The sequence below is a fragment of the Solanum dulcamara genome, chromosome 4 (assembly GCF_947179165.1).
Source record: "Solanum dulcamara chromosome 4, daSolDulc1.2, whole genome shotgun sequence".
Lineage (NCBI taxonomy): Eukaryota > Viridiplantae > Streptophyta > Magnoliopsida > Solanales > Solanaceae > Solanum > Solanum dulcamara.
The window spans coordinates 79,847,387-79,863,175 of record NC_077240.1 but is presented as its reverse complement, the minus strand read 5'-3'; the positions used below and the strand labels follow the sequence as shown (position 1 = coordinate 79,863,175).

Here is a 15,789-nt window from a genome sequence, read left to right as displayed (position 1 = left end):
TTTGATGTAATATAAGTGGTATTGTAACAATATCTACTTAATTAAACAAAAACTATTATTTACAACTTTGACTAAATTATTATTCCTTTACTTAGTAATATAAAGTACAATCACTATTTTCTTGCTCATCTCAATTGGCTTCTGCTAGTCTTGAACGAATTGTGCCAGGATTTGATATCTTGTTAACACTGCAAAATAAAGATATAGACGTTAGATCTAACTTAACCCCAAAAGTTAGCTCACGAGGAAAGAGTTAACACCTGCTCATCCAATATGGAACTCTAACACACATACAGGCTCCAATTGGGGTGTGGACTATATAACATGTGTCCCAAACAAGGATGAACCTTGGCTCTAATACCGAGGTAACAATATGGCTCTTGTACGTAACACAACCTATTGCCCAAAGTCCATATAAAGAGACTATTAGCCTAGTCCCTCGACTAATGTGAGACTCTAACCAACTCTAACAAAGAAAAGTGATCAAGAAGCCGACAACATAGATATCTTTAACTCATCATGGCTTGTGGACAAAGCAAACAAATGATTGGAATTTGAGAATGGTAGCTTACAGTAAGAGGAGAGTTCCACTAGATGATGGTTTTTCATAAATCCAATCGGGAGCCAGTTCTTGCAGTAATATGAGTTGCTGTTCAACTTCACCTGCATTATTGAAACATCAAGATTCAGAAAGTTGTCAAAAGGACTACAGGCTTCTGAAAATTGTAAACTGGGCTTACTTTTATCAGTAATCTCTAAATGGCTTGAAATTACTCTTTGCATGAGCTCCTCTTTCATCATGACAGAACGTTTAATAGATTGAAATAGGAAATAAATCATGTCAAAGAGGCGAGGCAAACAAGCAATCATCTGTTTGCGCCTTTTTGCCTGGGATATGGCTGGATTTTGCTCCGCTAGTGCTTCACTCTCCTTTTCTCCTATCTGTGGAATCATAGAAGTTAGTTTCTTGTTGCGGAAAACAGAAAGTTGAGCAAATCCCCAAATAATCTCATGATTCACGAGTGAATAATATTTTGTAGTTCAACTACGTTGAGGAATGAAAATTTAAATGAATCCCAATGCAGTTGGGTCTATACAAATTTTATCAAGGAAGATGGATATGCAGGTGTATCTTTTCTTACCGATTGCAGAAGATTCTCAGGAAGAATGTCAAGAATATCATCATCAGTTGAAAAACTTCCACTCTCACTGACTTTATCAGCAGCTTTTGCACTCTTCACAGGAGTGTCAAAGAACAACGACCTTCTAGTCAAAGGGCGTCTAGCTAATTTTTTTGGTGATTCAGCTGGATCATCATCTGGACTCATGTAACATCTCCTAGGAGGTTTGAACATAGGGGTTGCTGGAGCAGCCGTGGAACCATCTTCTCCCTTTTTGGCTTCAACCATAGGAAGATCAGGTGTATGACATGGTGAACTAGCCAAAACAATCCCTCCTGCTGAGCAATTCATGCAACTAGATTGTTTTAGAGATAACTTAGGAGCATCAGCACATGCTACTGTTTTCTTCGCAGTGGAACTTATGACTTTAAGGGGTATGGAAGCTGGATAAATAGGCACGAGGCGAACGCTATTTTCTTCCTTGGCATCCGTTCCACCGGTAATAGATGTTCGATTTGAAAAGCATCTCCTAAAAGATTCAGACAGGTGTGATGCAGCTACCGACTGCAGTGGAAATGCGCCAATAGGTGCCTCGGTGGTTAAGGATGAGCCAGAAGGTCTAGATGAGTCGTTCACTGCTTGCTTAGACTGAGCGAATGGCCCTGGCAGCATTTCCTTAGGAATGTCATCACCCTGAAATGCAGAAATATTAATTATTACCAACAATGCATGCATAGAAAAAGTGTTGTCATGGAAATAACATCATCCATCTAATCATCTTCCTTTCACTTTTCTTTGGAGGGATACTGGGGGCAATAGGATTCAGGTAGAAACATTCAATTCTACTTTAACAAGGTCTTAGCTGACAACATGATGGTCATATGTACAAGTCTTTGTGCTGGTTATGTCAACGCTGAGACCGAGAGTAAAGTACAATTCGCCAAGCAGTAGTGAATTGTGATCTTAATTGCAGAAAACATGGTATAAAATTATGAATTCAACACTCCTTCCCTTATATTAAGCTTTTCCTTACATACATAAAAGGAGCAACCTAAGTACTGTGCATCTTCATGAAACTCTGTGAATACCAATTTGTATATGCTTCATCCCAAACAAGTTTAACATGATATGGTATAGAGCGACTTCTCCATATGAAACTACTGCTAGCCTGTTAAAGTGTTTATATTCCTCTCGATAGGTCAAGAGAAATTGTTTGCAAATGAAACATCGGAAGCACAGGGACAAAAAAGTTCTGGGCCGTGTCTAAGAGAAAATGCAGAGCTTGGAATACAAAGAAAGACAAGTATCAACTTAGAACTAAGCAAATCAAATAACATCTCAGAACATACTAGTCTTTCCAAACATGAATTCAAGCCAATAAACCTCAATACTGCATCATCTATATTTTGGCAGATCGTTCAATCTACAACAACATACCCAGTGTAATTCCACAAGTGGGGTTTGAAAAGGGTAAAATGTATGGAGACCTTACCCCTACCTTAGGAGATCATTCAATCTAAATAATTAAAACATCAGAAAAATTGATTACCTCAGGGTGTGACTTGAAGAAATCCAAAAGCCGAGAGCGGAATACTTTCCTCAATAGAACACTGCTACTGTTAGCTTTCCACTTCTCACTACTATCAACTGCATTTGCATTTAAAGTGATATAAAGATCCGGCTTCATGCAACAACTGTGGTCATCGTGCTTGAGGATCTTCTTTATCTCAATGGCTTCAGGTAAGATAAACTTCAGCTGAGCTAAATGGCTATACGTAAACCTCCTAGAAATTTCAAAAGAAAAAAAAAAGTATTAACAATCCTCTCAGTACAGAAAACACCATGAATGAAAATGTTGAACATCTTTAGATCTTCATACTTATCAGTCAAAATCTCTATTTTCGCACTAATATTAGTGAAACTTGTGGCAGATCCCTTCAAATGCAGCAGCCGAATTGAACTATCCATGCTATTGAAGAACTTTTCCAACATTTCATACCTATACAGCAATGCAAACATACATTATAAGAATTACAGAAGAAAAATTCAACCAAGTCTCCTACTTTCTCATCACTCTAAGCTAATAAACAAATGCAAGACTTTTCTATTGCCTCCGTTCCAATCTATGTGGCGTTGTTTGAATTTCGAGAGACTACTGAGTTTTACATTGATAACAACTTTTTCATGACTTTTAAATTGTTATTGTTCCTTAGGGTCTGATTGGAAAGCCACCTGGAAATTAAAATTAGTGTAATTACTAGGGTAGTAATTACCAGACCAGTAATTACACAATCTAGTAATTACTCTGACCTGTTTGTTTGTCACAATGTAATTACAAGTGTATTGTTTGGTTGCATAAGTGTAATTACAAGATTATATTAGATTTTAAAAATAAAAATTAATTATCTAAAATTAAAAATTCATATTAGACAAATAAGAGTATTTATAAATAATATTAAATTAAATATTTAAGATATATATTGTCTATTGAAAATATATTAATTAGTAAAGATATGTTCTTAACTAATATTATAAAAAAATAATTTATATTTTTCAAATTAATAAATTTTAATTAAATTAATAATAAAAGCTAAAAATACAAGATTTATACGAACATCATGAAATGCATGTTTGACAAAAATATTAAATATTATAAATATAATATCATAGTAAATTTATTAAAATAATTGACAAAAAGATAATCTATCAAATCTAATTAAAAAATAAATGGCTTGTAATATGAAATATCAAGTCAATATTACTAAAAGAAATGAAACTAAAAATATAACATAAGTTCTAAATTCAAAATAAAAATTTAACATAATACTCTTATGTCAAATTTTAATATAACGTACATAAATATGATTTAAAAGTAAAAAACGTATGTTTATAACTTTATTCAAAAATGAATTCAAGTTTAATTTAAAATTTAGAATACTAATAAAATCATGCTAATAAAAAAAATAAACATAGAATAAATAAATAAATAACATAATATGAAAATTTGCATGAAATCACATGAAGGGTTGAGAATGAGAAGAAAATGAAAAATAAATATTATATAATAAAATATATTTTAAAAAATATTAGAATAATAAAAATAAAAAAATAAATTAAAACGAAAAAAATAAAAGAAAGAAATTCAAAATTAATCAGCTTGTATTCTCCCCAATTAACCAAGTAATTATCTGACAACATGTTACAATGTAATTACATCGGATTACAGCAAATACAATTAACAGGTGATTTTCCAAACAAACACTTACAGTAACTTTTGAATTGACGAAGTTTGTCTCTAGTTATCTGTACTATAGTTTAACCAAAATTTATTCCTTTGTTAAAAAAGGTAACGAAACTATCACTATTGGAAAAATCAAACAATTCATATTTTACTAGAATTTTTTCATAACATTCAAAATTCTAATTTATAGTGCTTTTACATAATCTTTACATATACAAAAGCCAACAAAATTTCATTCAAATCTGAATATATTTTTCCCACCCAATCCGCATGAAGATCAATATGTTTCCACTTGCGTTCTAGCATGACTTAAACGCCCGGTCACAAGCCTCATTTATTAATCAATAAAAAAAAAATTGTGACATACATATTGAAGAATATTCAAATAAGGATTTTGTCAAGAGAGGCACAAAGTGTATAAACCAACAAAACGAAGAGTACAGGAAAAACTCACTTTTCCGGTAGCTTTACCGAATTTACATGCTTCTTCCGTTCAGAACCCGACGATTCAGCTACCGATGGAGATTTCAGTTCATCGAAGCTTAATAACGGATCAGAAAGCTCTCGTCGGTTCGGATCGGGTTTCCGGAGCTTCTGAGCTGCTTCTCTGACGTCTTTCAAGGAGAATAATGACCGCGCGATGCGATTTGGGATCGGTTTCTCCGGTGTTTTGATGCTCCATTGATCCATCACCGGAGCTGCTGCTGAAACTCCGACAGATTTTTCACCGGAATATGGATTCGCCGGCGATGATTTTCGATCCGACGGTGAAGATCCGGTGAACAACATTGATGAGAGGCAGAAATTGAAACTGAAATGAATGAAGAGAATATATATAGCTAGGTTTTCGCGCGGGAAAGATGATGACGTGTCTCCTATGCCACGTCAGATTTGGCGCTAAGTCGTAGAGCTAAAGGAAAGGCCCATTGGGCTGTAGCTGGTGTATTTGAAATTTAGGCCCAATAATTATATGGTCCATGAATGGGTCATTTGCACCTATTTTGTGTTGGTTCTTAATTTGGGCAAACAACACAAATTCACCAGCTTCGAACATAATTATGTGTCTTCAAAATTATCATTCGTAAAAGATTAGGAGTGGCAAAATTAATCCAACCCATCCAATTTAATTCAACCCAATTTGTTGAAGTTTGGGTTGGATATTCACCTGCTTATTCATTAGTTCAATCCATTTCAACTCGATTGATTTCAACACATAAAAATTTGGGTTGATATGTAACCCGAAGTGGCTCATGAGAATTCTTTTTAAAAACCTTTTTTTTCAATTTGATATGTTACATATATTCATAATAATTTTTTTTATTAGGTACTAAAATAGTTTGAAAGAACAAATAAAACAATTAGGCTTAGTAATAATTGAGTTGGGTTGAATTTTGATCCGTTATATAACCCATTACCTAACCCATTTTGACCCAACCAGTTTTGAATCAAACTAATTTGGGTTGAGTTGGGTCTTGACCCAATTATTGTCTTAACCCATTATGACCCGTCCAAATTTGATTCAACCCGCCCAATTGCCACTCCTATATAAAATTTTGATCTCTATATACATTTATCTAACGCATCCAGATATATGTATTTTAGATATATGTAATCAAAATTATGTATAATTTATTTCAAATATATTGTATTCAAGCGGATTCGCATATAGATGTGATAGAATCACTCTCTCGATTGCCTCTCTCATATCTCACGCCTCTCTCCCTCTTTTTCTCTCTTGCCTCTCTTCCGAAATATATGTATTTCAGAATATATCTGATATTTCAAATACATATATCTAATATAATTTATATGTATATGAAATACACTGACTCTCTCCCTAACTTTTTTTTTCCTCCAAAAATTGGAACATCTCATCTAATAAAATGTTTCCAGTACTATTAACTTTTGAGTTCTCCACGAAGTGCCACATATATACAAATGGCAAACAAAAACAATAGACACCTAGCAAATAATGGCCAAAGAGTTTCCTATTCATCATATTGCACCGTTTCACAAATAATAAAATAACAGTAATTTTTAAGAAAGAAAAAGGCTCCCAAAAACATCAACAACAAAGGACATAAAACCAAAAAACAAATAATAATCCCATTTTAGTTCATTCTATACATCCTTTTTTTTTTTTGCAATTATAAGTGAATAATTCAAAGGTAAAGTTCTTTTCTTTTTATAATTATCAAGTTTGTTCTTATTTGAATTCCAGAAGAGACAATTTTTTTCTTCTATTTGTCCTAATTTTAATGGATTGGATAGAGTTATCCAATAATAATTATTGGTAGGAGGTGTTATATATCTTATTAAATTAGCATATATTTTGTGAAATTATTTGAGGTGACATATATCTGAAATTAGTTAAGGGTACAACCAATTTGATTTGAACACCAAGATTATAAAAAGAAAAACATTATAAATTTGTTAATTTCAATCATTCATATTACTTGTAGCTTATCTTTCAGATAAGCTTTTTCTAATCTTTCACTTTGTGTCAACTTCAGGTTAAGGATGAAAGAGTGAATGAGAATGAGAAGATAAAGCAAAAACAAGAAGAAGAAAAAGAAAAGAAAAAAGTAGTTGCTACTGAGGGTGGTCCACTAGCTACACCTTTGCCAGTCAGACTCACTTCTAGAATTTAGTCGAAAATATATCAGAAACAGAAACAGTCTCGATATTCTACAAAGATTTTTAGACTTTACTTAGTCAAATTATACTTATTTCGTTCTTCAATGAAGATAGAAATACTTTCTCTATCTTTCTCAGACTCTTACCTGTAAAAATACAGTGAGTATGTTGTACCTTCATCTTTTGTATAAGAGGAAGGAACAATTAAAGGTGAAATGTAGAATTGGAGTTTCTATTGAGTTTTTTTTTCTTTCCTTTTCTTGATGCATGGTTTGTATACATGAAGAAGGAATAAAAATAAATGTAATTTAATTTGGTGGACGAAGCATTTCGTGTTCATGCATTCAGTAATTTTTTCTATCAGGATTTTAGGCTAAAAAATGATTTATTAGTTGCGTGCATAAAACATTTCGTGTTCATAACTCATGTGCTTGAGATTCTTGAGGACAAGAATATCATATTAAGTATTATTGTATATTAGTAAAAAGTGTTTTTTTACTTTGAAATTTTTTAATACAAATTTAAATTAGTCTTTAGTCGAACTTTAAATAAGTATCAAACATGAGAAAACATACAAAAGGATGAACCATTTTTCAAAATCCTGAACCTTGCACTGTCCAAATTCTTCAAAAATATCTTTAGGCACTGTCCAAATTCTTCAAAAATATCTTTAGGCACGTACTAAATCCTTCAAAAGTGCGCATTTTTAGATAATCCGATGAGCAATATAGATGAAAATGACACAAGTACCATTCACCTGAAATTCTAAATGCAACAAAAGGATCTCCCAATTTTTTTTTCTCGAATTCTCCAAAAATGTTTCTTTTCTCGAATTCTTCAAAAATGTCTGTCGTTTGGTGTGTGTCAGAATTCTCTTCTTAAGTGTGCATTCTTGTCGATCATTTGAGAGATTTCGAGCAACATAGATGAAAAATGACACAAACACACCCTTCACTTGGAACTTTTATGCTAGATCATGCGAATATACACATTTATATAGTTAAAATGTTTGTCCAAAAACAACAAAACTCCGTTTAAAGTAATCGCAACTCTCCTCCGTTATCCGAGCATAACGTAACCATGAACCTATGGTTCAGTATTTGGCAGCCTGCTAAGAACAGAGTGCTCTGGTTTGTGTTCACATTCAAAATCGAGATGAACGAATGCTCGTTCAACTTCAGGGAGTTTCTCGAGTTTTATTTGTAGAGTTTCTCCGATAGTATGTGCTTCTTTCAAAGGCAAATCTTCCGGGAGTTCAATATCAACCTACATTACAAGAAGCAAACGAGTTTCAAAATCATCGACAGAATAAAAATCATTTATACTGTTATACAGATTTTTCGGAGACTAACCTCTACAAAGTACAAGACACCAAATGTGTAGGCTCGAACTGTATCAATACGCTTCACTTGAGGGTGTCTTATAACAAGATATGTTAACTTTTGCAAGTATTCTGGCGGGGCCGACTGTCCTACCAGTGACACTACATGAAGAACGTCATTCAGATAGAATTGAACATAGTATAGTATAATCATATGACGATTCAAAGCTACATTATTTTGACAATGTACTTCGAGCACATATAGTACCAAGATAATGAGATCTTTCAGTAGAACACTCCGTTTTTTAATCAGGCTATCGATGAAAATTGAGCTCTGTAGGAAGCGTGTTTGCAGCGTTCATTATCATGGTATGTTTCTTTCTTGATGAACTAATAGTTCTTTCCTTATTTGTTGTTGTTGTATTGAAAAAAGTATCACTTCAAAGCAAAAATGAGACGATACCTGCATTTTCTAAAACAGTTCCCGACCAATTGGAGATAGTATAAAGTGCAAGAATAATGGCACCAACAGGATCAATCCACCAGTAGAATTTATCGCCAAGTACAGCTGCTACCAATCCGACTACATTAGTAACCACGTCAAAATAGTGATCCTACGAAAGTATCTTCAAGTTAGGAGCCTAGACGATCAGGATAACAATGCCAAAAAACAGAACACGAAGATACTGAACACACCTTTGCATAGGCACGGACAATGTTGTTTCCTGAGCTTCTGCAGTATAGCCAAAGGGAAAGTTTTACCACTGTGGCCGTTATCATGATAGTATATAACCAGACAAGCTGATCCGAGGCCATCTTTTCAGAAGATTCATTTTTAACTAGTTGTTCTACAGCCTGAATCAACACCTGAAAGCCTAAAAAGGAAGAAACGTGAGCACGGTGACAAACTGTTCTAACTGATACTTCTCTAAACATAGTGCCCCCAACTAATGCAACGACTGGATAGATTAAAATGCAAATAGGATGAAATGGTTAGCGTGTCAAAGGAGATGACCTACCAAGTGTAGCCATAACAGCAGCAAAGATAATGATCCCTACTGGCTGCACTCGTAACTTCCCTATAGGATATTTGTAGATGTTGATATTTTTCATGGACAGGTGACTGAGCCACAGTATGCCACCAGCCATGAGATCAAGTAACGAATCCAATGTAGATGCAGCGATAGCTAGGGAACCACTTTTCACCGTGGCATAGATCTGCAAGATGAAAGATAGTTACTACTACCATTATAGAAAAAACGCATAAAACGTCATTGCTATAGGCATTGATCGCCAAGGTGCAAGATGTGTTACTAGAGCCATTATATGAAACTGCATAATCACCATCTTTATCAAACTAATTTAAAAAAAAGATGCTAGAATATCACTTTTTGTTTTTTGAATAACTGTGGTGTCTGGGCCAGCTTGCACACTCCTTGACTAATTGCACGGAATATTTGCTACCTCCCACCAGTACAAGTAACGGACAACTCTATCCACCAAGACTCGGACCGATGGAAGAAATCACCCCAGGAGGCAAAAACACTACTGTTGTGCAAGCAGTGAATTACGGGGAGATATGCAACAACAACAGATAATAAGAAAAACAACATATAGTAACAGAACAGAAACTACATCAAAACAATATGATAATTGAGGTACAAGGAACAACAAATAGTAACAGAAATCGAAGGACAAGAAACTTTAGGGGCAATACTACAACTAATATAAACGGACAACAAGACTACAACAAGAAATGCATTCGCTCTTATTTCATAAGTGCATGGCTTTCTTATATGATCCAAGTTACATCAATGTCTTGGAGAATTTGATGTAACCAAAACATAAAACCTAGTGAAATCATACTCCAGATAAACTAATGCTTTTCTCTGAAGAGCTTGGGTCTGTTAACAAAAGATCTTCTGGTGAAACAATGCTAGACAAAACTCAATATTGTGATATATATTCATCAGACTGTCAAATTGTAATGACAGAAGCATATGCAACCACAAAGGAAAGCGGTCAATTCATATATGAGATACAAGAGGCCAGATATGCGAGTTTAGAGTTTTCTCATTCTCGGATCATGAATTCCATTGAGCATGTAATGTTGGTACCTTAAGAGCTAGTAATAAAACGTTCGCATAATTGGATATCTTCATTGCCCTCTCATCTTGAGATTCTTCTTCATGATCCTCATCATCAATGAAACTAGATGCCACAATGGAATCAACTTCTTCAAATGACTTCAAGGTCTCAAATTGTTTTTCATAGTAATCCTTTTCTCCTGTGGTACAAAAAAACCTCAAAAAATGAAAAAAAAGGTAATGAATAATACAACAAAGAAAGTGAAACTGGGGTTTAAGGTTACTAATAGCTTGGTCACGCGAACCCAATAGCTTTTGTTCACACCCTATATATGTATTAAGAAAACCACTTAATATCTAAATATTTGATTGTGAACTCAGTTATCGAAGTACAATAACTTGAGGTTGTTGTAGAAACTCATAAACTTCAAATCCTGGATCCGCCTCTAGTTGTTGATAAACTAACCTCTCCTACGATTCAGCAACACTAATGACTAATATCCTTGGTCGTGCTAATTTGGAAAGCGTTGTGTATCAGAAGGTCCTTATAAAATGTTTCATTCCTAGGCTAGATCTCTCATAAAGTATGGAAGGGTTTCATTCATCCTTCTGCACACCTCTGGTGAACCAATCAATTAGCTATATATTGATACAAAGTGTCGGAATCATTTATATGAATGTCATAACAAGACATGGATTACTAAGATGAACAATCAACCTATATTGCTTGGACTATCCAAAAATTGTTGCCGCACTGTGTTGGATTCTCCAAAATGCACTACTTTTGGAGTATCCAACACTCACCAGTCGACATTTTTGAAGAGTCTGAGCAACATAGCACTTACCACAAACAATTAGAATCTGAAAAGCCAGTTATACAAAATTTGCAACCAAGAAAACCGGAAAACGATGAAACGAAAAAGGACCCTCCTTCGCATCTAGAAAACATGCATACCTTAAGCTACTACATATATGACTTAGGCTGTGTATATGTGTTTTAAAAAATCTACTAAATATGTAAAAATAATAAATTTTGAACCCAGTATATTTGATGGAAGTGGTAGAATCATGAATTTAAACCCGTCAAGTTCAAATCCTAGATCCGCATCTGATTTGAAATGAGCTAGAAATTAGAAGCTAAGCCAGCAAGTTCAACACAACATATAGTCCCAATATCCTCATACCTTCTCCAATAAACACAACAGATACAGACACATAAATACATAACACATGTATGCTGCTTCATATATTCAAAACATGACATAAAGAAGAAAAGAAAAAAAAAACTAATCCTTCTGTAACGAAAAATGTTTTGCACTTTATCTAAACCAAGAAACATTTACTAACATTCTAAATTTGTATTCTTTAACCATTTTGATACAAGGACAATTGCAACTTACAAAATCTTGTTGTAACTTTTTAATGTCTAAATTTAACTACTACGCCTCAGTCCCAAATAAGTTCGGGTTGGGTATATGAACCGTCACTATTCCATTTAAGCTCAACTCATGTCATCGTCACACCAAAAATGTCTAAATTTTACTTGTAAAAATGAATAATCTAGTTCAATTTAACTCTAGAAGTTGAATAATTTAATCTTGAAAAGCAAAAAGCATGAAACAAATTAGAACAGTAGGACACTTCTTTTTCAAACATAACTTTAATTCCTACATAAAAGGTAAGTCGTGCTTCTCGGATATCACAAGGATCAAAATCAAAATTTACCAATAATCGAGGGACCAACAATGCTATTATCTAGTTCATTTTAACTCCTTAAGATAGTAAAATTGAATCTTGAAAAGCAAAAAATCGCCAAACAAATTAGAACCGAAGGACCTTTTTTTCCTGAATCTAACATAACTTCCTACATAAAAGGAATAGAAACACATCCTTCAATCAATTGGAGGTTAAATGTGACTCGTTAGATATTACAAGGATAATATCAGAATTGAATCTTGAAGCTGAATCTACCATCCCCTTGAAAGTTGAATCTACACATACTTCAATCAATCGAAGGTTCATTTTCTGTGCACTTTGCATCCCCAAACCCCAGACTGTGGGACTACAATGATTTTGTTATTGTTGTTGTAAGTTAGTAAAAGTTGAATCTTGAAAAGCAAAAACCACCAAACAAATTAGAATCGAAGGACCTTTTTTCCCCTAATCTAACATAACTTCCTACATAAAAGGAATAAAAACTCATATCTCAATTAATCAAAAGTTAAATGTGCCCCATCAGATATTACAAAGATCAAATCGGAATTTACCATTAACCAAGAGACCAACAATGCTATTATCTCCAAAATGAAATTATCTAGTTCATTTTAACTCCTTAAAGTTAGTAAAAGTTGAATCTTGAAAAGCAAAAAGCACCAAACAACTCCTTAAGTCAGCAAAAAATTGAATCTTGAAAAGCCAAAAGCACCAAACAAATTAGAACAGAGAGACCCTTTCTTTTTTCCTTCCAAATGTAACATTACTTCCTACATAATGTAGTACTAAAAACACATGTCAATCACTCAAAGGTTAAATGTGCTTTGTTGGATATCATACAAATCACTTTCACTACTTAAGTAATTGAGTTAGTAAACAATTGAAACTTGAAAAGCAAAAATAAGCATCAAACAACTCCTTAAGTTAGCAAAAAATTGAATCTTAAAAAAGCATCAAACAACTCCTTAAGTTAGTAAAAAATTGAATCTTAAAAAATCACCAAACAACTCCTTAAGTTAGCAAAAAATTGAATCTTGAAAAGCAAAAAGCATCAAACAACTTCCTAAGTTAGCAAAATATTGAATCTTGAAAAGCAAAAAGCACCAAACAATTCCTTAAGTTAGCAAAAAATTGAATCTTGAAAAGCAAAAAGCATCAAACAACTCCTTTAAGTTTAGCAAAAAATTGAATCTTGAAAAGCAGAAAGCATCAAACAACTCCTTAACTTTAGCAAAAAGTTGAATCTTTAAAAGCAAAAAAGCATCAAACAACTCCTAAGTCAGCAAAAAATTGAATCTTGAAAAGCATAAAAGCATCAAACAACTCCTTATGTGAATAAAAATTGAATCTTGAAAAGCATAATGCACCAAACATACTAGAAAACAAGAACCCTTTTTCTCCCTTTTTCTTGAGGTGGGGGTGGGGTAAGATTACCTTTAGACAAGCTAGAAGTCTTGGAAATGTCAATGATTGATGATGAAGATTCAACATCTACCTCAACATTAACACAAGACTTGACTTTTTCAGGCAATCTTGCCAAGAAATCACCCCTTAGAGTTGTAACTGAGTTCCGCCGTCCACTGCCACTAAGCTTCCACCCATCCAACAATGGAGTTTTCTGTTCATTCTTGATTTCTTCTCCCTCCATTTGTTTTCCAAATTTTTTTTTATATATATTTTTTCAATTCTGTTAAAACCTCATTGACATATTAAAGCTCCTATATATATATATATATATATATATAATCTGTGTAGAGTTTTTTTAAAAAAAAAACCTATTTGATGAAATTTATTGTGATTTTGTCTGGTGTTCATAAATAGTTAGATAAATCTTCTAAGAAAATGCTTTTTATATATATTTGGAATAAAAGACAAAAGAAGTTAGAAATTAAATGATGTATATTTAATCGAATACTCAAGTTAGAAAATACTCAATTTGAAAAAAATTATTTCATAAAATTTCAGTGGAAAGCTTGTTTATTTTTATGAATGAATTCGATTTTTCGAGTTGTATAGAGGACTTTCATCAAATACGTTTTTTTGCAGAATTTTATATGTATTTATAAGATTTAGTATGAAATTTTTTTTACTGACTTTAAAATTTATGATTTTGATTGTTGTATTATTTTTGCGGGATTCTTTCATCTTGTATCAGTGTTGAAAAAGATTGACCTATTTTTTATCGAGATGATAAAAAATTTTCAATAAATTTTTTTTTAACTATCCGAGATATCTATTTAAGGATGAAGAAATTTCGACCATTTCATCCCAATTTATGATTATTATTTTTAGTGAATATGAAGCTACCCTTTTTATTTTTAAAGGATTCGAGCTTTGACCATTAGATCATTTATGTATTGACCATTAGATCATTTATGTTGGCTAGAATTTGTCATTGTCAATAATTTATTTAGTTACTTCTTTAAAATATAATAATAACATATCGGTGTAATTTTATAAGTGAAGTCTGGAGATAATAGCATATACGCAAATCTTTTAAATATTTCTAGATTTATCGCTTTTCTTTTCATTGATTTGATTTCTTCAATAGTTATCAAGATTCAAATTGAAAAAAAAAATATAGTAATTTGTTGTAAGACACAAGACTAATTCACATTGATTTGAACAAATAAATTAAATTGGATGTTATGACAATTTCATATATGACACTAATATCAACTTAAATCAAAATAATATCTTTATAAGATACATATAGAATGAGTTTATATCTTTATTTTATTTTAGGTGATAGTTTTATAACTGCAATTCAACAAATAAATCATGTAATAGAAAAAAGTAGAAGAATTTTTCCACTACACCATCCATCTATTCTAGCTCACTCATTTTATTTAAGACAAATAGCTTTCAGATCCCACTAAATTTGTTGGTATAAATTGACCCCAAAAAATCATAGTGAGTTTCTAATAAATGAATTTGACAGGAATCTTGACGACCATCAAGACTTTAGTATAAAATTAGGTCTAGAAGATCATCGATATTTTAATACAAATTGAAAGAACATATTTCTCGCTAGATATAAGTTTGATTTTTAAGGGTAAAAATTAAACGACTCTTATTTAAAGAACAAATCATATAATTAAATGAAAAAATTATGTTGAAAACTATTCTTTCCGTCTTCTTGAAATGTGTGAATTTAAATTTAATTGAGTTTCAATATGAATATCAAATACTAAATTGAAAACAAAAATATATTTAAAAAATTTATGATCCGACAAAGAATCAAGTGAGTAGTGGGATTCCCACCCACTTTCTTCTAGGCACAATAATTTTTTTGTCTTTTTCCCCTTTAATCCTTTACAAATTTGGAAAAGTTATAATTGATGCCTGAAATTTTATTTTATTTTATTTTCAAATTTCACCTTATCAGTGGAGTGAAGATGACGTGCATTAAAATCGAAAAATAAAATTAATGTGAAATATTATTTGTCAAATTTAATTTTTAAATTTTATTAGAGAAGTTATTTTTTTATTTTTAAAATTTATTTTCCTTAAAAGAAATATTTTTGAAATTTTTTAAAAAATCGAACATGAGAAAATTTTTTAAAAAGCAGAGCATGTTATTAAACTCAAATCTGTTGAATAAAGGTAAGGGACTAGTTAGACTGAAATCTCTTGATTTCATTTTCTTTTTTTAATATTCTTCTTATA

General features: G+C 32.3%; 2 protein-coding genes across 2 annotated transcripts; both read right to left on the bottom strand.

Annotated features, from left to right (window-relative positions):
* Position 1: 1 nt before the first annotated feature.
* On the bottom strand, positions 2-5,161 carry LOC129887806 (CDT1-like protein a, chloroplastic). The gene is made up of 7 exons (XM_055963036.1): positions 4,817-5,161; positions 3,001-3,120; positions 2,671-2,905; positions 1,143-1,814; positions 741-942; positions 573-663; positions 2-188 (listed from the first exon to the last, which is right to left on the bottom strand). Exons 1-7 carry the CDS (start codon positions 5,149-5,151, stop codon positions 131-133), a joined length of 1,713 nt encoding a protein of 570 aa, XP_055819011.1. The 5' UTR covers positions 5,152-5,161; the 3' UTR covers positions 2-130.
* A 2,772-nt stretch (positions 5,162-7,933) lies between these two features.
* Positions 7,934-13,841, bottom strand: LOC129887805 (metal tolerance protein 4-like). The gene is made up of 7 exons (XM_055963035.1): positions 13,555-13,841; positions 10,438-10,607; positions 9,340-9,538; positions 9,017-9,195; positions 8,784-8,934; positions 8,352-8,482; positions 7,934-8,265 (listed from the first exon to the last, which is right to left on the bottom strand). Exons 1-7 carry the CDS (start codon positions 13,766-13,768, stop codon positions 8,086-8,088), a joined length of 1,224 nt encoding a protein of 407 aa, XP_055819010.1. The 5' UTR covers positions 13,769-13,841; the 3' UTR covers positions 7,934-8,085.
* Positions 13,842-15,789: the final 1,948 nt, after the last annotated feature.